At 39.4% G+C, this 22,602-nt stretch overlaps 1 protein-coding gene across 3 annotated transcripts in view; it reads right to left on the bottom strand.

The window, feature by feature from the left end:
• CC2D2A (coiled-coil and C2 domain containing 2A) overlaps window positions 1-22,602 on the bottom strand; it is a 136,389-nt gene that overhangs the window by 83,356 nt on the left and 30,431 nt on the right. For all 3 annotated transcript variants that reach the window (XM_025384650.1, XM_025384649.1, XM_025384651.1), the window contains 7 exons: window positions 15,494-15,582; window positions 15,090-15,191; window positions 7,683-7,784; window positions 6,493-6,669; window positions 3,035-3,197; window positions 1,884-2,020; window positions 1,135-1,266 (listed from right to left, as the gene is read on the bottom strand). In XM_025384650.1, coding sequence (XP_025240435.1) covers window positions 1,135-1,266; window positions 1,884-2,020; window positions 3,035-3,197; window positions 6,493-6,669; window positions 7,683-7,784; window positions 15,090-15,191; window positions 15,494-15,582 — 902 coding nt within the window. The remainder of the gene's footprint in view (window positions 1-1,134; window positions 1,267-1,883; window positions 2,021-3,034; window positions 3,198-6,492; window positions 6,670-7,682; window positions 7,785-15,089; window positions 15,192-15,493; window positions 15,583-22,602) is intronic.

The following is a 22,602-nucleotide window of genomic DNA, read 5'->3' as shown; positions in this document are numbered from 1 at the left end:
TGAGATGTTAGACTGTAGACTTTTAAATTGATGCTGAAATGAGTTAAGACTTTGGGGGACTTGTTGGGAAGGCAATTACTGATTTTGAAATGTGAGGACAGATTTGGGAGAGGCCAGGGGTGAAATGATATGGTTTGGCTGTGTTCCTACCCAAATCTCATCTTGAATTGTAACTCCCACAATTCCCAGGTTTCGTGGGAGGAAGTGGGTGGGAGGTGATTGAATTGTAGTGGCGGATCTTTCCTGCACTGTTCTCATAATAGTGAATGAGTTTCACAAGATCTGATGGTTTTATATATGGGAGTTTCCCTGCACAAGCTCTCTTTTTGCCTGCCACCATCCACGTAAGACGTGACTTGCCCCTCCTTGCCTTTTGCCATGATTGTGAGGTCTCCCCAGCCATGTGGAACTGTAAGTCCATTAAACCTTTTTCTTTTGTAAAGTGCCCAGTCTTGAGTAGGTCTTTATCAGCAGCATGATAACAGATTAATACACCCAGGAAAGCAAGAGCAATGTAATTAAATATGAGGGCAGGCAACTGTAATGATAGCCAGCAGTTACTAAGCTCTGTTTTAGGCACTTATGTGGATTACCTTATTCAATTTACACAGCAAGCCTAGGAGGCAGACCCTGCTATCGTGCCTACCTTACAGATGAAGACATTGAGACTAATGGCCAAGTTCACCCAGTGAATGGTAGAGCAAGGGCTGGAGTCAGGCAGTTGGTTACCAGACTTAGGAAAATACGATATAAAGGATTTGCAAGGATAGAAAATCTCCAGTTATATAATAAAGAGACAACAAATGGGAAGTGGTCCTGCAGCAAATGTGAGATGACAAGAGAAAAGAGAGGTCAAAAGAAGAAAAATAAGGGTAGCTAACCTGGATGTGTGAAAAAAGATGCAGACTCAGTCATTCCTAGCTAGGAAACTCACTCCTTGTTTAAGAAGGGATTCATTGAGTATAATTAGACTTACTCTTACGTAATATGCCTGATGTTTGTTCTTTATGTGTAAGATAGTGAATTATTTTAAAAAATTAAAGTGGAATGTTATAAACATAGCACCCCAAGCTATTCAAAAAGCAAAGCACTTTCAATTTCATGTAATAAAAGTGGAGAGAGGGGAGTGTCTACCTTTTTATATAGTGTTTCAAGCTCTGCCTTAATACTCTGCTCCTGTGTTAGTACTGGCCGCCTTGAAGGAAATGGCTTGATGGGGTTTGGCAGAGCTAGGATCCTACCGTCGTCTCCAAACCATCTTCTTTCCTGTAGGTGAAGCAGAGAGAATGACAACATTTTCTTCTAATTGAACAGAAAATGGTTTACAACACAAACAACGTTTCTTGAAAATTCTGTGTCAACATATATATTTCATGTACCTCCTCCCCCAACAGAACTGTAAAAGTCTGTTTCCATTAGAAATCAAGTCTTCACTAACACCTCTCACAACTGATTTAAAATATATACCCTGGCTCCCTAAATAGTATTTTAAAGAACTTAAATGAATGCTTAAGAAAAATTTATTTTCTATTCATTAAACATTTAAGGAAAAAAAAAAAACACAGGATAAAAACTCAAAATTGACACTATTCTACCTATGGATAATTTAAAAATTCTGTCAAGTACAAAAAGGTTGCCAGCATCTGGTTTAGCAGGAAAAACACAGATTCAGCTAGCAAAGATGGATTTTGAGCAGTTGAGAAGTTATGTTGAGGATCAATAAATGTACTGAGAGAGAAAGTTAAAAAAAAAATTGAACCACTTTCTGTGGATAACCTCAAGAGGAAATGAGTACAGTGGATGCAATGACTGCCCTGTTAGGAAAATAAAAGCTATGTCTAGTGCACCCAGGCCACACTTGGGAGCAGAACGTGCACACTTACGGGATCCTGCATCAGCAATCTGTTCTCCATGATGTTCTGATTGGTGCGTGCCACCTCTGGTCTTACCCCAGTGTAAAGGCCTTCATCTTCCAGGAACCTGGGCTGTACATTCTCAGGAAGCTTTTTATATGTAGGGACTAGATAGTTTATAAATAAATAAAACATTAGGACCAATCTAAATATCTCAAACTGCAATTTGGTGAATTAATCACTAGAGATTTCATTTATGTTTTTAGAAAATGCAAATTTTCCAAATTAATTTTTAAAAGCAGAACCAAGGGAAAGATGAATGTGCTCACTTATAGGAGTATGTTGTAGAATCAGGTATTTAAAGAAAATACCTAAATAATTTAATATGTAACTCATCAGTGTGGCATACTGAGAAGAAGGTAGTATTCAAATCATAGGACGAGGGACAAGTTTTAGCTTTATTACTTTTCAGCTGGGTGAATTGGGGCCAGGCACTTCTTTGAACTCTCTCCTCCTGTACAAAAGGATAATAATCTACTTAACTGGGCTTCTGGGAGAATTAAATGAGGTAAAGTATGAGGACGTGCTTTGTAAATGAACAAGTTTATTTGAGTGAACGTGATCATTACCTCATTTATTCATTCACTGCTTTATTCATTCATAGAACACATCTTTACTGACAGCCTCCTTGTGCCAGGCACAGATGAGACTCTGGGAATCCAGGCCAGTCCCCTGCTGCCTTGGAGCTTGGATTGTAGTGGGAGTGACAGGCAGCAACAGGAAGCAAAGGTCTCTACAAGATCATGCCATAGAGTAGTAGGAAAATACATGGGGAATGGTGACTTAGGGAAGGGTGGGGATAAACTTAAGATGAAAGAAAGGCTGTTCTCATAAACTCTCAGCCCCTGTAACTGATCACTGATTTGATAAAAGGGTTCCCACAGTACTTTGGTGTATCTTCCACTAGTCTATCAATAAGTGTTTGTTGAATGGATATTTTTCCATGTTCTGTGTTTTTTTGTTGTTGTTGTTTGTTTGTTTGAAGATATTTCTTGATTGTTAAATCAGATTAGAAACTGGAATCAGATCTGGAGATGAGGCATCCTTATGCACTAGCCATATTTCATTACAAAGTAAGTGACGATTTCTAAACTGAACAAGAAAATAAAAAGAGCAAGTACCTGTCTGCCTACTGGGTATGAAGAACATTTCTGTTTCCATCTGCAGCCGATCATGAATGCTTTCATAATCTGCAGGTCTGACTGCTACAAAATCGTCAGCCATGTGATCTAAGCCCAATAGGAAGTCCTCGGCATCGTCACCATTAAGCAGTTCTTCCTCATCCTGCATAATGTTAAAAAGTAACAAGAAAAAATCATGCTAAGATTCTTAGTTAGAAAAATAATTAACAATACCAAACTCATGAAACTTAACATTTCCTACAACTTTATCTTTTCCTTTTATAAAAAATGAAAGCATAGAACTATATAATCTTTCATATTTAACAAGTGGGTTTTAAAAAAAAATTGTTTTGCACTATTCTGCACACCTGGAAGATGTCAAAATCAGAGATGGCTGTTTCAGAAGAGAAGTGGTAAGCAAAACAATCAAAATCTCAACAGATCTGGCCTCCTTTGAGGGTGCTTACTTTTGGCCATTTATGTAAAGAATTGGGCTCATAATTTATGTAGCAGTTTAACCTTCCACCTGGCACTAAACCAAGGGAAAAGGCACCAAGTGTATAGGTGCACAGTCTACACACCCTGTTCAGACTGCCTGGGTTTAAATCCCAGCTTCACCATATACTGTCTGAGGAACTTAAAACTGCTTATTTAACCATCTGATCCTCAGTTTCCTCACTTATAAGATGGTTATAATAATAGAATTTACCTCTAAGCACTTTGTGGGGATAAAATTAAATGATGCACTTAAAAATTCAAAGCAAAGAGGCTATAATCACAAATGTTAGCTGACATATATTGATTTTGTTTGGATATTTTCCAAACATCTTCTCCCCCTTCCTCTTTTTCTTTCTCCTTCTTTTAAAAATTTAAACCTGGTATCCATTTATGAGCAACATCTTTTAAAATCCTGTGGAGACTTTCAGGTAGCTGAAGACAACGATGGCAGTCTAGCTACTTGCCTCTTAATATTTCCTCCCCATGTACACGAAACAGTAGGGAAGGAAAAAGGGAATCTATGTAGAAACCATGCTTTTAACTTAGCTTGAAGACAGAGAATGTCGAAACATCGAACAAGTGAAAAGAGAAAGATCACCAGATGGCAGTGTGTAATCTTCCTTCTCCTGCCCCACCTCTGCTTTGTGGTGAGCAAAATCACCCAGAGAAAAACTGCAGAGAAGACAGAAAAGGGAAGCTAGCAAAAGGGGCTACAGAGGATCTAAAACTTTGTTCAAAAAGACTAAATCAACCTTGAAGATGAAAATACTTTAAAAGTGTCCGGGCGGAGCAGGCATGGACTATAGGGAAGGGGCTTCAAAATGTGTGTGATTTAAAATGTGTGTGATTTTAGGAAAACAGAGCTTCTGGGGCAGTGAATAGGCAAAAGGAAGGGAGAAGTGGCCTGTGGTGGAAAGAGTCATAATCTCAGAAGATGTTCACAACTGGAGACTTCTATCAACAGGTGAAGCCCAATTCTCCTCCATTTGAGAGTGCACTATGCCTTGTGACTTGCTTCTCCTGAGTAGAATATGGCAGAAGTGATGGTATGTGGCTCCTGAGACTAGGTCATAAAAGGAAGTGTGGCTTATTTTTTGGGTTCTCTCCTAGATCACTTGCTTTTGGGAAGTTAGCTGTCATGTCAGGAGGACACTCAAGCAACACTGAATGAGCTGAATGCTGATTTGCAGAACGATTGTTATAGTATAAGCTAAAATATTCCTGAGCTTCTATAAATCTAGGTAAAAGAAGTACATTTCTGGGAGGCATTTTTCAAAGGAGGAGATTATAAGCAAAGCAGAGAATTAAGCCAATTATGCGAATACTAGAATATCCTAGGGTGTTTTCATTATTTTTAATGTGGTAAAATATATATAACATAAAGTCCACCATTTTAACCTTTTTTTTTTTTTTTTTTTTTTTTTTTTTAGAGAGTGTTTTTTTCTGTCTTCTAGGCTGGAGTGCAATGGCACGATCTCGGCTCACTGCAACTTCCGCCGCTCGGGTTCAAGTAATTCTCCTGCCTCAGCCTTCTGAGTAGCTGGATTACAGGTGCCTGCCACCACACCCAGCTAATTTTTGTAATTTTAGTAGAGACGGGGTTTCACCATGTTGGCCAGGCTGGTCGCAAACTCCTGACCTTAGGTGATCCACCTTCCTCGGCCTCCCAAAGCTGGGATTACAGGCCACCGCGCCCAGCCCATTTTAACCATTTTTAGGTGAACAGTTCAGTAGCATTAAGTAAATTCACGTTGTGGTTCTACCATTACCACCATCTGTCCATCTTCCCAGACTGAAATTCTATGCCCATTAAATAACAACTTTGATTCCTTCCTTTAGTCTCTGACAACCACCATTCTACTTTCTGTCTCTATGATTTTGACTATACAACGTAGCTCATATAAGTGAAATCACAGAATATTTATTCTTTTGTGACTGGCTTATTTTTCTTAGTGTAATGTCTTCAAGGTATATCTATGTTGTGGCATGTGTCTGAATGTCCATGCTTTCTGAGGGTGTATACTATTCCATTGTATATTTATGTTTATCCATTTATCTGCCAATGAACACTTGGGTTGCTTCTACCTTTTGGCTTTTGTGCATAATGCTGCTATGAACATTGATGCACAAGTATATGTTCAAGTTCTTGTCTTCAATGTTTTTGGATATATACACAGAGTGAAATTGAATTGCTGGATCATACTATAATTCTGTGGTTAACTTTTGAAGAACCACCATACTGTTTTTCACAGCAGCTGCACTATTTTACGTGGTTGCAAGCAATGCATCAAAGTCCAATTTCTCCATATCCTCTATGACACTTGTTTTGTTTTTGATAAGAGCCATTCTAATGGATGTGCAGGGGTATCTCATTGTGGGTTTGATTTGCACTTCCCTTATGATGAATGGTGTAAAGTATCTTTTTATGGACTTATTGTCTATTTTCATGTCTTCTTTGAAGAAATGTCTATTCAAGCCTTTGCCCATTTTTAAATGGTATATTCTCCTTTTATCTCACACATACCACCCACAGTTGCAGAATTTGAGTTGTAGCCTGGGTGTGGTGTTTGGGCACAAAAAGCTGCTTACTTTGTAAGGTTGCGATAAGAGAGAGACTGAGGTTTCATTTGCCTTGCAGAGGAACATACTTTGCACATGGAATAAATACTAATCATTTTGTGGAGTCTAGCAAGAAAAATCCACAAGCCACATTATTTAATTTTTTTTTTTTCACAAAAGAAGGATAAACAGGTTTAATCAAGGTTCTTCTCACCACATTGTAGGGTCTAACCCAGAGCACAGGGAGCCATGTGAATTCAGTACTTGGGATTTCAACTCATGTGGAGTGTCATTTTCCTGGTGGTGGTGGGTTTTCTCCTCAGCCACTTTCTTTCTTGCAGGTATATCACCCTTTTCCTCCCAGCCCTCCACCCACACATTACTATCCTGATATTAAATACCATTTCCTTTCCTCTTCCTCGTGCAGGTGGTTCTTCTTCTTCCCCTTCCTCCTCCTCTTGATTAGTTCCCGCTCTATGTCTTGCTTTTGGCTTTTCCTCTGATTCTTCTGGTTCGGGATCAAAGCTGAAAGTAAAGAAGTTGTAGGCCTCTTCTGGAGAAGGGAAGCCAGGTGGAACCTAACGAAAAGCAAGGAGCAATCGCAATTTCCCATTTATAAGCTGTAATGAGCTCTGCACAATTAACTGACAGCTGGCTTGATGCTAATAGGATCAGGCGTATTCCAGGCCTCCGAAGCATACTGTCTTAGTTAAAGGTGTGAGATTACTGGTAATAAACTTTAATACCTGCCACAGGCAGTGGGAGGCCTCCTTTAATAGTAACTCTAATCAGTGACTTTAAAAAAAACCCAGCAATTATTTACATTCCAATAAGTACATAAATATATTATTTATAGTAGTAAACACTTTAGATAAGGTTATTAAAATGACAAACAGTGGATTTATTGTTTTATCAGCCAATGCTGAGATAGTTTTGTTTTATTATGAGAAATATAGAAATTTTTAAACAAATGACCTTTTTTTGTTGTTTCTCTTTTTGAGTTAGTACTCTCCTTTTTTCCTATAATGAAAGCCGGGGCAACTTCAGAGCTGAACAAATTGTCTTACCACCAACATTTCCTGTCTTTCCATGCACCCCCTCTTCCTCAAGTCAGGCAATATTCTGATCTCTCCAGCTAGTATGAAAGTTGGAATCACTTCTCATACTTTTTTCTTGCAGACTGCATGGCAACAGGAGTCAGGTTATGTATGTAGTCATTTATTTATTTTTAATTTAGAGATGAGGTCTCACTCTGTCACCCAGACTGGAGTGCAGTGGCGCAATCATGGCTCACTGCAGCTTTGACCTCATGGGCTCAAGTGATCCTCCCATCTCAGCCCCCCAAGTAGCTGGGACCACAGGCATGTGCCATCATGCCTGGCTAATTTCTGTATTTTTTGTAGAGATGGGGTTTCGCCATGTTGTCCAGGCTGGTCTTGAACTCCTGTGCTCAATTGATCTGCCTGTCTTGGCCTCCCAAAGTGCTGGGATTGCAGGCATGGGCCACCACACCCGGCCTGTAGTCATTTCTCATTGGATATTTGTAAAAAGCACAAACGAACAAATGGTTTAAAAAGACAAGATTTCTCACCTGGGGTTTAGGCTTGATTTTTCGTGCAGAATCACGGAACTTGACTCTTGAATAACTTCGGGAATCAATTTCTTGTTGAGTACTTTCTACCTCTTTCCCTGGCTATATGAGTGGAAAAAAATGATGCATAAGCCACTTAAACCAAGAAAGTTAGGCTGTTCTAAAATGAAGGTTAACCCCCCTGCCCCAAAGGCTTATCTTCTGACTGCTGTTGCATCTTATCATTCCTAAGGCATGGAATGCTGGCAAATTTCAAATGCAGTCATGCCCTCCATAGCGACAACCTGCAGAACTGCATGCATGACAGAGGTCGTACAGACTATAAATATGGTATTTTTACTCTACCCTTTTTATATTTACATAAAAAAATACTTACCATTGTGTTACATTGCTATGGTATTCAGAAAAGTAACATGCTCTTCAGGTTTGTAGCCTTGGTGTGTAGTTGGCTATGCCATCTAGGTTTGTGTAGGTACATTCACACAATGGTGTTCACACAATGACCAAAATGCCTAAGAACACATTTCTCAGGACATATCCCCATCATTAAGTGATGCATGACTGTATATTTGAAGGTTGATGTTGCTGAATATTTTCTTACTCAACTGGTCTCTCTCAAGACTAAACAAATATAAAATTGTATACTCAATAAGCTTTAAAATGAAAACTGTTGGCCAGATGCAGTGGCTCATGCTTGAACTCCCAGCACTTTGGGAGGTCAAGGCGGGCAGATCGCCTGAGGTCTGCAGTTTGAGAACAGCCTGGCAAACATAGTGAAACCCCACCTTTACTAAAAATATAAAGATTAACCAGGCGTAGTGGCAGGCGCCTGTAATCCCAGCTACTCGGGGACTGAGGCAGGAAAATCCCTTGAACCTGGGAGGCAGAGGTTGCAGTGAGCTAAGATTGCACCACTGCACTCCAGCCTGGGAGACAGAGCAAGACTCCGTCTCAAAAAAAAAAAAAAAAAGTGTTATCTGATCCTATAAATTAAGATTATCCACTTCACAGAGGATCATTTCCAAATAGTCTATAAAGAAAACCATTAATCATGTCTGATTGTAAATAAGTCCAACATACATCCTCTAGGGCACATGGCCTGTCTTCACTCAGCCTCTGGTCCTGCTATCCACCCCGGGAAGCTGAGCCATCTGCCTCTACTTGCTCTATGTGATAGTTATCATATGGATATTCCCTTTTGCCTCTGAAAGCTAATCTGCAAGGTGCTGTTTCCAACTTCTTACCCATCTCTCCTTCTAATCCACCCCTTTTAAAACCCAGATACTCCTCCTTTTTCATGAAGCACAATCTAAATGCCAAGCAATTGTGAGCAATTCTAAGCCATCCCAGTAGTACATATAGGTGTTCATAGCAAGAAGGAACATACTTATTCTACCTATGACAGAAACTTCATCATTATTATATGGACTGAGAATTATTTCATAGCATGGAGTAACTGTCACCCAACAACAGTAATGTAGTGTGCCATCTTCACTGGGGACCTTCAATATATCCTTCCTAAGTCCTACCTGTTCCTCAAGACCACACAAAGCTTCCTTTCTCCATCCTAAAATGAACTCTCTTTTTGGACTCAAATTGTTTGATTCATATCAGGCACTGTCCTGTAGAGCTTGGCAATTGAAACCATCAGCTCTGAAGTCTGACTGTCTGGCTTTGAATTTTAACTCTACCACTTACAACTTAGGCCACTTGAGTAGAGCATCAAATAAGGAAATGTACATAAAATATAACCAGTTAGGTACATTAATGGTAGCTGTTATTATCACATTACTAGCTTTTTCTTACATGCCTTTTCTTTTGGTCTATAGTTTGTATGCACATGATATGACTAAACATTTTAGTTTAGCCCGTGGGAAACCAGAGCCTGTGGCAAGGGTTTTTCTATGCCTGTAGTTTACTCTGAGAAGTGACACCAAAGAACAGGAATTGGGGACTGGGAAGAATAAAGCAGGTGGAAAGGGAGTGCAGGAGAACTTGATTGAGAAGTCTACCACTATGGGCAAGAGAGTTTAACCCACAAGGATCCTCTGAGGAGTCATGCAGACTGCTTGTCAGAATTGTCCGCCAGGGACACAGAAGAGGGGAATATTTGTCTAATGGCTTCTGTCCCCCAGGTAACTGGAGGGTTTCAGAAACAGATGGCCCAAAATAAGGTGCTTTGACATGCTGAACTGAAGAAGAAGCCTCAAGGTCTCTCTGATCTCCCCTACCCTGGATGCCAAATTCCCTGTCTCTCCTAAAGCACAGGATGAGGTTGTTCTCCGAAGTTCCCTTAGCTGCCTGAGTCCAAACCTGCCAAAGAAGACAGTGACCTTTAGTCCCTCCCTTGAGTGTTCATTAACTGTACCCGTATCGCAGGAAGGAAGACTGAAGTTCATCAACACACTTGGACAGACTTTAGTCAAAAACCACTGTCTGCTCTGCGGGCCCAACGGACTTTGTCTGAGGCCACTGTTACGCTCTTCGAGCCCATAGAATTCCCCTAAAAAACATTTGCTACTCGCTAAAATCACCCACACTTCTCCACCTCTGTTTCCTCTAGGATGAAGGGTACATAACTATCTGTACTCCTTGCACATTAGTAAATGTGTATGCCTTTTCTCCTATTTCTCTGCCTTTTGTCAGCTGATTTTCAGTGAACTTTCAGAGGGTGACAAGGAAGTTTCCCCTTGGCCTCTACATAGTTGGTCATTGCACCAGAGGGTGTTAAGCTCCTGGTGCTTCCAGTCTTGTGTATGTGTCAGAATACATGAGTGGGCCTCCGCAAGCCTTGGAGAGGCAGGGATAGCCCTGGAATGAAACCTGGAGGTACGGCTAAAGTGAGGTGCTGTTAAATTTCACTTATGTGCAGCTAGATGTCCAGTAATGGCCAAAATAAAAACGAGGGTGTCAGTTGGGTATAATCTATCCTAATATCGAGCGACTATATACAGTTTCCTTTTATGTTGAATTCTATACTTCTCCTTCATTTTCTCATTTTGTAGTGTTAAGGTTAAATAGTTATCTACCAACTAAATTGTACAGAAGTTGAAGTTGTGCTAATCAATACATTCCACAATGTAATGCTAAATGAAGTTATTATTTTTCTTGGTAAATTTCAGTATTTTAAATGTTTTTGAGGATGAGGAGAGAAGCAGATGAGTATTACCCAGTATAAGGATTATTTTTTTCTTTTTTTTTTGAGACAGAGTCTCATTCTGTCACCCAGATTGGAGTGCAGTGGCATAATCTCAGCTCACTACAACCTCCACCTCCCAGGTTCACGAAATTCTCCTGCCTCAGCCTCCCGAGTAGCTGGGATTAAAGGTGCCTGACACTATGCCTGGCTAATTTTTTGGGTATTTTTAGTAGAGGCAAGGTTTCACTATGTTGGTCAGATTGGTCTTGAACTCCTGACCTTGTGATCCGCCCACCTCAGTCTCCCAAAGTGCTGGGATTACAGGTGTGAGCTACTGCACCCAGCCTAGGATTTTTAAAAACTGCAGTAGAATAAAGATCAGATTCCTGTGCTTGGTCAGGAAGGCTTTTTAAGATTCTGCCAAGTCAGGTCCTCTTGTAAAATAGGGCTAAGACTTTCTCATGCATTGTCGATGATGCCATTCTATTCCTGTCTGCTCCACCTCCTATAGCACAGGAGAGAGACTGATGTGTTTGAAAACACACAAAACAAACCGAGAAGTCAACCCATGAGAGAGAAACTTGGCTCTGTATAGGCAAGCCTTGGGCTTTAGAGATCTGTGAAGATGATGATAATAAAACAGAAGACCAGGCAGAAAGCTTAACATTAGTAATCTAGAAAATAATTAGGTTAAATTCCATGTGGCAAAATATGTGGAAATTATTATTTTTGTTTCTTTCCATTGGGTTGGTATAGAAAATATGCTCAGATAATACAATTTCATTGATGTGATTTATTGCAGTATTGATGGTTTTATTACAGTATTTATGGACTTGATTAAAAAGTATAAATGTAATTTTTGTCAAAATCTTAAAAAGTTTCAAAGTCAATTATATTAATACATTTAAGGCCATTAATTATACTTAAAAACATTGAACAAGCTGAATTAAATTTTAAAGAACTATAATACATTTGTATAATCATAAAGTAATAATTACATTCAATATCAATCCAGCAATAAAATACTGAGTGCCTATCATGTGTGCACATATCCATCTAGGAATTCTTTCTCACCCTTAAATTTTTTTGTATCCTACAAGAAGGCTTTGGCCCCTTCTAACTTGAGCTAGACCAATTCAAGTCTCACTGCTTTTGTTAGAGCATAATTACAAAATATATTAGCTCTAGCCCTGATCTCTCTTCTAAACCATAATCTAAACCAATTTCTTAAAAGACACCCTAATCTGATTGTCTTGTACACCCCTGAAATTTTTGTATATGCTTGATACTGGTCCTGATACTAATGAAGATACATGATTTGCAAATAACTTCTCCATTTCATGTGTTCTTCTTACCTTGTTCAATGGTTTCCTTTGAAGCACAAGTTTTTAATTTTAATGAAGTTCAATGTAGCTATTTATCCTTTTGCTACTTGTGCGTTGGGCGTCAGATCAAAGAAAGCCATGGACTAATTTTTATATAACCTGATTTTGAGGCTGGGACGAGGTGCCATTTTGTTGGGCTGCTAACAGCACCCACCACAGAGCTGAATCCCCCTATATCCCCACTGGCTGTAAACCCCACTGAGCTCCTCAAGGGTGAGCTCTCACTGCCATCACTGTATGTTCTGAGCCTATTGGACACCTGGCAGGAAGGAGTTTCTCATAAATGCTGGCTGGGTGACAGGTAGATTAGGTTCAAGGATCAGATCTTGGCTAGTCTGAGACAGGGAACTAGGGCCACATGTAGAAAAATTTTGGTCATATCTAGTGGAGGCTAAGTTTTCAAGGTTCTGTGTTACTTCTACTTTGATGTTTATGTGTTCTTAGAGATTTGCATTTGTTCACGTATCACAAGTCTGCTGAGTATAAAGTGAAAGGAAATACAAAAGATATTAAGCAACGGTTTGCGTTGGTAAATTTGGATTACTGACCAAAGTATTCCTAACTTGTTACCCCTTTTCTCTCTGAGTATACAGCATCTAACAGTCACTAATACTTTTAAATAGAGAGGGCTGACCATGTGCCCGGAACTACGTGAAACACTATAACATGTATTCACTCCTTTAGTCCTCAAAACAATACCAAGAACTAGGTTCTAGAATTACCCCTATTTTATAGAGGCAGGAAGTGGGGTCTGTAGAGTAGCTAAACTCAAAAATCGCATCACTAGTGAGTGAGGTTGGCAGCCTTTAGCCCTGGGCAGCTGAAGTTCAGCATCTGTGCTCTTTGTGTACTCCATTTTTTGACGAATAGGATATTGAACCATTTTTTAGATATTCCTTCTAGATTTGAGGTATATACATGAAGAAATGTGGTTGTGAGATGTTCTATTATGAATATGTGACTTGGTCTAAAGACAAAGCAGTTGATATTTGCCTCAATACCATAAGAATGGTACTTGGGGAATATGGAATATTATGAACATACAAGCCAAGTCTGATCACAAGGAGAAATAAACACCCTAGTAGCCAAGGGAGTATATTTTTACTTCTACAACTTCCAGCTTTATTTGAGATATCAGTATTTGTGGCCCATGGACGGTGACAGCTACATGAATTATGATATCTATTTTTTGAAATGATGTTGTGAAATGATGTTCAGTCAGAAGGTATAGAAAAAGCCAGATATAAAAGACCAGAACCTCCTATCACTTAGCCAACATGACCAGACGCTTAGCCTCACATGCCCATGAAAATAACCAAAGTACTTGTGTCAAGCTGATGGGATTATAGATATTTTTCTTTATTTTCCAAGATTTGTAAATTATGGCTTTTGTAGTAAGAAAATAAATGGAAATTAAAGGAAAGAAATGCTTTTTCAGTAGAATGGATCATGAAGGCACCTAACAAATAGTCATAAAGCCATTTCATTGGACTGATTAGTGTTCCTACTGAACTGAAGACCACAAAACATAAGCAAGGCTGCAACGTTCCTTATAATTATGCAACTTGTGACTTCTTTGGGGTGAATATAGGTAACATTTTATAACACCTCATCATAGAAAAAGAAAAGGCATCATTTAAAAAATCAGAAATATCCCTAGAGCCTGGGCTTCTTTGTCTTAATGGTTAAAAACAACCCAAACCAATAAAAACAACAAAAAACCAATTGGGTTGGAGTTGCAAACACCTCCTGAGCCATTTGCTGTTTTTCTTTCTGTTCCTTTTTTTTTGCTGTCATAGCGCTTACCCCTCTGTTTTTCTTTTCCTGGCTCCCTCTCCTCCTCAAGGGCTTTAACTCTAAGGTTTTCTCCAAAGGCACTCTCAAAACTTCAACACTCACCACAGTAGAAACACTTCCTAAATCTGTTTCTCCAGGTCTAGGCCCTTCCTCTGTGTCTCTGGAGGAACACATGTTGAGATTCCTCACCAGCACCTCAAATGCAAACGAAATTCACTCTAGTGCATTCAGACTGCCTCCCCTTCCTGTTGTCAATAGCTTTCCATGGCTTGTAGAAAACTACTGAGGCTCCTAAATGTGACATTCGAGGACCCTTAGCATCATCTGACTCTATTTTTCTACTGCATTTTTATCTCTCTCCCTGCTTTCCGGGAAGATCCATGGATCCAGCAATGCTGACCCAATGAGACAGACTGGAAATGATATAGAGCTGGGATCAAATCCGGATTCTTCTACATGCATGCTCTGTGACCCGGGGTGGTTTCACATCTACTGTGACCCTCGGTTTCCTCGTCTGTTAAATGTGAATGAAAATAATAGTACTTGCCCTGTAGGGATAATGAAATATGCTAACATGGGACAAAGGTAGCAAAATGCCTGGCACAGAGTAGTACCTTATAAATAGTAGCTATTGTAATTATTAATATTTTTGAAATAGGGTCTCATTGTTGCCCAGGCAGGACTGCAGTGGTGTAATCATAGCTCACTGCAGGCTTGACCTCCTGGGCCTAAGTGATCCTCCCACCTCAGCTTCCCGAGTAGCTGGGACTACAGGCATAAGCCACCATGCCCAGCTAAATTTTTTATTTTTATTTTTAGTAGGAGTGGGGACTTGCTCTGTTGCCCAGGCTGGTGTTGAACTCTTGGACTCAAGTGATCCTCCCACCTCAGTCCCCCACAGTGTATTATAATTATTAATAAGCATTTAATACCTCCTCTGTGCATAGCTCTGCTCTAAAAGCTTTTGCTGGAAACTTTATATTCTGCTTTACTGGTTTTGATCACANCTGCTCTAAAAGCTTTTGCTGGAAACTTTATATTCTGCTTTACTGGTTTTGATCACAAAGTAGAGAGAGTATTTCTCACCTCTGTGCCAAATTCGGTCTCCAGTTCTTTCTTACTGGGACTTCGTAAGCGCCTGGGCCGAGGAGTGGGGATTTCCTGCAGCAATGCACTTTCTGCTTTGGACTAAAAAGTCAAACAGAAATTTACTGCTACATGATGTCAGGAATGCTGAGAAATAATCAGTGAAAAATACATTCTATCCTTTAAGGGGTAAGAACAAGGAAAATGGTTTAGAAAAGTGACATTAAATTCTGAAGCATAATTTTCATCTGTGCCAATGCAAAATAAGACATTAACATTTAAAACTTGAAAGACAAATTGAATGGTATTCAAATCCATGCAGTTTGGAGCATAAAAAGTAAGTTAGACAAGGCCTGGAAGATTGCAGTCAGCACTGAACAGAATATTCATGTGGTTTCTCTCACCCTCGCAGCCTGCAATTTCTCCCTCATGCGTCCCCTCATGGAAAATTCTGCAAAGCCTGTTCTGGAAGTTGAAGGAATTGGAGGTAAGCCTAAAAAACAAAAACAAAAACAAAAACAAAACAAAACAAAACAAAAAAGAAAAGAAAATAAGGAAAGAAAAAGAAAAATTACTTTAAAACAATTCCCTCCCCACAAAAGGGAAGGTTAAATTTAAAAAGAAATAAGAGAACATAATTTTATTTGGCACATTTAGAACTTCACATAAGCAAACATGAGACCATGCTGACAACCATCCTTTTGACATAGTAAGTACATGTCTTGGCTTTTCTGAAACTGAGAGCCAAAACCTCAGTCCTGCCTGGCACTGTCATCTTGACTTAACTAAGAATGAAATGAATGACATTTGACTGTTCAAGGCACATGAATACTTACCAGTTCAATTGCCACTGGGAAAAGGCTCTCACATTTGTTGATTTGAGAAACAGGCTTGTCAGGTGAATGGTTGGCTAATGAGTTTGGGGTTTCTGGGTTTAACTTTCAATTGCACTGGTATCTTTGATAAGAGAAACCTTTTCTAGAGGCCCAGACCTAGCCCGGGGCTATCATAGAGACAATATACATTTTGTATATATTATTGAATTTACCCATAAATACAATGAACTATCAGGCAGCTATTGTGTGCCAGGTTCTGTGATACCTGCATCAAATGCATTTCTCAACAGTTTTTCTGCTGTCTTTGTGAGGAGTACCCCAGGGATTATGATCACCAAGTATCACAAAGATGAAGGCTCTGCAGCCCTGTGTGATAAATGGCTCTACAATCACACACCTAGGATGTGGAATTCTTGGCATTTGGTCCCAGTCCCACATTCCCCAATTCTCTAAACCATTACAAAAGAGGCGGAAGTAAAATGGAGTCTTTGAGGAACAGAATGTTAGCATGGGTGGAGCAGAGTGTCTCTACTGGGATGAAGAAGGACTCAAGATTACAAAAGGATTTTGGGGTCAAGTTAGGGAAAGCCTCTGATGTCACATTAAGGTGCCTCGGGTATATTCCCCAAGCAGTGTGGATGTCGTGAAGAATGTGCAGGGAGGAGGACGTGAATGCAAGCAGCGTGTTCAGAAGCTGCACCACAGGATGGTTGGGGTGGAGTGGGTGAGGTGCCAGGGACCCCAGCCAGGATGCCCTGGTATGAGATAGGAAGGAAAGTGGGTCAATGTGAGTCAGTAAGACAGGCCACACAAAGGAAAATACAATAGGGCCTAGTGGCGATTGGTAGGTATGGAAAAATGACCAGTAGTAGCGGCAGCAGTAGTATCTTCTGGGAACTTTTTAGATACACAGATTTTCAGGCATACTCCAAAACCTGGAGGTACAGCCCAGACAACCAGGGAGTTTAAACACACACTCAACCTGGAGGACCCCAGTATAGAGAAATAAGGAAAAAGTGAGGGAATCTGAGGTTTCAACACGAGGAGTTTGATGCTGCTGAGAAAGAAAAATGAGAGGGGGAAGTCAGACTGGGAGGTGTCGGAGTGAATTTGTCTGAGGCCAGATGAGTCTGCGGTGCTTGTCCAGGACACCAAGCTCTGGGACAGGGGCCAGACTGAACAGTAAAGGCTTGGGAAGGCTTTCAACCATGGTGAGTGCTGAAGCTTTAAGAAAGGAGTTTCCTGAGGAGAGAAGGATCCTCACACTTATAGACAATGACACTATCTTGGGAGGAAGGAAGCAGGTGAAAGTAAGAGAGCTAGGAGGAAAAGTGGCAGAGAGAAGGCAAAGATAACAGGTCTGCAGGTTCCTCCTGAGCCTGCTTTATACAAGAAAAGACAATAATCACCGGCCTCAACGCCCATTTCTGCAGCACAGCCACTCTGTTTCTTGGGTTGTGCCTTCTTCCATATGTGTGATAGAAAGCTATAAAATACTACTTATATCATGCCCCCAACTATCACTTAATGCCTGTATGGAGGCATGAAATATTTATGTAATGATTAGAGTCTGGCATGCATGTGTTGAGGTTCAAAGTTCTTTAAGAGAATCTCCATTAGCTTAATAAAATTTTTTGGCATTCTTTTAAAACTCACTTAAAATCAAGTCATTTTTCATTTTAAAGATAATATAACTATGGTAGATTATGTGATTATGTTCCTGTGACATATGCACAGAGTCATGAGACTTCCTTCATCTGTCATATTTTGAATTTATATATGGTTATGTACTGCACAAAGAAGTTTTGGTCAATGGCAGACCCCATATACAACGGTGGTCCCATTGGATTATAATGGAGCATATGTAGAGATCTGATCTATGGCACCTGATATTGGCTTTGCAGATCAAGTAGGAGGAATAACTGATATTCAGTAATGATGCTGGGACATTTGGTTTTCCATATTGAAAAAATACAGATATATATATATACACACACACACCATCTAGGTTTGTGTAAGTATGCTTTATCATAGTCCCATAATGATACAATCACTCAGCTATGCATTTCTCAGAATGTATCCCTGTCATTAAATGACACATGATTGCATTTGTTAGGCTATTTGATTAGTACCCATTTCCTCTCCAGGTTCTAATGTCCCCAGCCACGCAGGGAAGGCACACTGTAAGTATCAGTAAGCGTGTGTGGGATGCCTGGGTGGGTAAACGGGGGCTTCTAGACTGAAACCCTGCTTCTTGCCAATGCTTTCCTCTGGCTGACCATTTACTGTGCCACTGTCCCTGTCACCAACCCCCTCCATCACCAGTGAGAAGCCTTTTTCAAAACTAATAAGTTTTTATGAACATGAAAAATAATCTTGTTTACATACACCCCCTTAAAAAATTCAGGGTTTTTTTTTAGTTTACATAAAACAGTTATTACTTGTACATGGTTTACTAGAACAATTTTATGAATTATTCTTTAAAAGAGAGACAACATATTTTATTAAACACTATCTCTTCTGAATAAAGAAACTGAAGTAGTCTTATTATTAGTTTAAAAAACATTGACAATTTTTGAAACCATAAAAAGTAGCTCTTGCCTGATTCCTTTTTGAAATTATGAAATTTATCACTTTTAATAGACGTTATTTTTTAGAGCAGTTTAGGTCCTCAAAAAAGTTGAGGGGAAGTTGCAGAGACTTCCCATATATCCCAGCCCCAACATGCTTAGTTTCCCTGATGCTCGTACCCCCCCACCAGAGTGGCACATTCATTACAATTGATGAACCTACATTGACTCATCAATCACTGAAAATCCATAGTTTGCCTGGGGATTTAGTTCTGGTGCTGTATATTCTATAGATTTGGATAAAGCTATAATGATACATATCCAGCATGATCAAATGATACAGAGTAGTCTCACTGCCCTTCAAATCTTCTGTGCTCCACCCGTTCGGCCCTCCCTCCCCTCTACTTTCTGGCAACCACTGATCTTTTTACTGATTTTGTTTTTAAAGTCTGTGCTAGTAAAAGACATGTAGAGGATTTAAAGATTTCCAAATCAGGTCTGTACAACTAGCTGATGGCATGTCATCTCCCCAACTAGACTGTGACCAGCTGAGAGCAAGAAACGTATTGGGAGACTTTTGAACTCGGTTTTTGTAGTATTAGATCAGTGAAGGAAAAACATAGAAAGGAACCATGATGATGTGAGGGATATTATACTTAAAAAGGTATTTCAAACAAGATGAATGTAATCTTCATTTGTTTGAAACCAGTAATGATGAAGACTTTTTTAAAAAGATAATATTACTAACATGACATCCATGGAAGCCAAAGGTACCAGTTCACTCCCTTTGACATCATAGCTAATGGGGTTAAGTACTTTCATTTTTGTCTTGGTAGAATATGGCAAACAGGGTTTCTTTAAACAGCTGGAAATACTAAGACAACCCTCATTAAACATTTTTCTTCTAATTTATTGTCAGTTGCTCCACTCCATTACTAATCAGCTACATGATCTCAAACTGGATCTCCCTTTCAAGCCCTGCAGGTGAGAACTGATCTGCCAGGCTCGAGGAAGGCCTTGATTTCACATTTACAAAAAGAGGCATATTCAGAAAATGGCCCTTTGACCCAGCTAGGAAAACCTGACATGAATAAAGTTTCTGTAGCATCAAATGCAAAGTGTGATGAAAATATTTTTTTTAATTAAGATATGATTTGAGGGCATACAAGAACTTATGGATAATGACAGAATTTTAGGACATTCCATTAAAAATATATATATATAATGTCAATGTAGTATGAAATGTGGATTTCTTTGGCAAAGTGATGTTTTTCATCAGACACAGCAAGAGACTAGATGTTCAGCAATGTTGCTCTTGCTGCCTAGCAAACCCATTAATCCCAAGGCTACGTGAGCCTTATGTTTGAAATGGCTTTCAGATCTTCTCTGCACTCTCGCTCCTCTTTCCTATCACCCATACTCATTGTTCCCCAGTTCTTTCTCTTTTCAGGCTTAGTAAAGTAGTGGACACTCTCCATTTTTCTCCTAAGCACTTCGGTTATACCTGATCCCTCAGAAAACACAACCATGTTTTCCTAACAAACAGGCATTTCATTTTAGATAATTTTCTGTTCCTCTCATGTTATGTCCACAAATTGATGTGATCCAGAATCCTGATGCCTCACCTACGTTTTTCCTTAAAAACAGTTTTATTGACATATAAGACATATGCCACAAAGATCCTGCTTTTAAAATGTGCAGAGCACATGAATAGGCATTCTCTGAGAAAGACGTACAATTGGCTAACAAGCACACGAAAAGATCTTTAACATCATTAGTCATTAGGAAAATGGAAACCAAAACCGCAATTAGGTACCACTTCACCCCTATAGGCTGAGTATAATAAACAAGAGAGATAATAACAAGTGTTGACAAGGATGTGGATAAATTAAAATTTCTATGCTGGTAGGAATATAAATTGCTGTAGCTACTCTGGAAAACATTTTGGTAATTCCTCTAAATCTTTGGCAAATATTTAAAAGTATGATAAAAATTTATGTCAACTTAAAAATATGCAAGGAAAACCTAGTATTTCCATAATTATTGCAGGGGTAGTGGAAAAAAGAGTTACAAGGACACAGGCCTAAACTACATTTTACTTCTGCTTCTCCATTCCAAATGCTCAAACCTCACCACAAAATTATCTTTCCCTAATGCAAAATTCCAGGATAGACTATAAAATATAGAGATAAGGGGGTAGGATGAGCATGGGGCAAAAGCCAGCTTGACTTCAGTAGCAAAATGGGAGAATAACAGGGCTGAGAGGAAAAATGTATTTCTGGGCTCTCTAGCCTGTTCCATTGGTCTGTATGCCTGTTTTTGTACCTATACCATGCTGTTTTAGTTACTGTATCCTTGCAGTATAGTTTGAAGTCAGGCAGTCTGATGCCTCCAGTTTTCTTCTTTTTGCTTAGGATCATATTGGCTATTTGGGCTCGCTTTTCCTTCCGAATGAATTTTATAACAGTTTTTTTTCTAATTCTGTATAAAATATCATCAGTAGTTTGATAGGAATAGCACTGAATGTTAAATTGCTTTGAGCAGTATGTCCAGTTTAACAATATTGATTCTTCTTATCCATGAGAATGGGATGTTTTTTCATTTGTTTGTGTTATCTCTGATTTCTTTCAGCAGTGCTTTGTAATTCTCCTAGTAGAGATCTTTCACCTTCCTGGTTAGCTGTATTTCTAGGCGCTTTATTCTTTGTGTGGCTATTGTGAATGGGATTGCATTCTTGATTTGGCTCTCAGCTGGGACATTATTGGTGTACAGAAATGCTACTAATTTTTGTACATTGATTTTGTATTCTGAAACTTTGCTGAAGTTGTTTATCAGATCTAGGAGCCTTTGGGCAGAGACTATGGGGTTTTCTTTTCTTTTTTTTTTTGTTTGAGATGGAGTCTCGATCTGTTACCCAGGCTGGAGTACAGTGGTGTGATCTCGGCTCACTGCAAGCTCTGCCTCCTGGGTTCGCATCATTCTCCTGCCTCAACCTCCCGAGTAGCTGGGACTACAGGTGCCCGCCACCATGCCCAGCTAAGTTTTTGTATTTTTAGTAGAGATCAGGTTTCACCGCATTAGCCAGGATGGTCTCAATCTCCTGACCTCGTGATCTGCCCGCCTCGGCCTCCCAAAGTGCTGGGATTACAGGTGTGAGCCACCACACCCAGCCGACTATGGGGTTTAGAATATAGAATAGATATAGGTATAGAATAGTGTCGCTCGCGAATAGAGATAGTTTGACTTCCTCTCTTTCTAGAAATAAAGCCACACATCTGCAACCATCTGATCTTTAACAAAGCTTACAATAACAGCAATGGGGGAAAGGACTCCCTGTTCAATAAAAGGTGCTGGGATAACTGGCTAGCCATATGCAGAAGACTCTTTCCTTTCACCATATACAAAAATCAACTCAAGATGGATTAAAGACTTAAATGTAAAACCTAAAACTTTAGAAACCCTAAAAGAAAACCTAGGAAATATCATTCTGGACACTGGCCCTGGCAAAGACTTCATGATGAAGTCTCCGAAAGCAATTGCACCAAAAACAAAAATTGACCAGTGGGACCTAATTAAACTAGAGAGCTTCTGCACAGCAAAAGAAACTATCAACAGAGCAAACAGATAACCTACAGAATGGGAGAAAATATTTGCTAACTATGCAGCTGACAAAGGTCTAATATTCAGAACCTGTAAGAAACTTAAACAATTCAATAAACAAAACACAGACAACCCCATTGAAAAATGGGCAAAGAATGTGAACAGATAATTTTCAAAAGAAGATGTACTTGTGGCCAACAAACATTTGAAAAATGCTCAATATCACTAATTATTAGGGAAATCCAAATAAAAATCACAGTGAGATTCCATCTTATACCAGTGAAAATGGCCATTACTATATTAAAATGTCAAAAAATAACGATGCTGGCAAAGTTGAGAATAAAAGGGAACCTTTATACACTGTGGGTGGGAATGTAAATTAGTTCCACCACTGTGGAAAGCAGTCTGGCGATTTCCCAAAGAACTTAAAATAGAACTATCATTTGGCCCAGTAATCCCATTACACACAAAGGAATATAAATCATTCTACCATAAAGACACATGTAT

This window comes from Theropithecus gelada, chromosome 5, assembly GCF_003255815.1.
Source record: "Theropithecus gelada isolate Dixy chromosome 5, Tgel_1.0, whole genome shotgun sequence".
NCBI lineage: Eukaryota > Metazoa > Chordata > Mammalia > Primates > Cercopithecidae > Theropithecus > Theropithecus gelada.
Note: the sequence above shows the minus strand (reverse complement) of the source record. Positions and strands in the feature narration are given on the sequence as shown.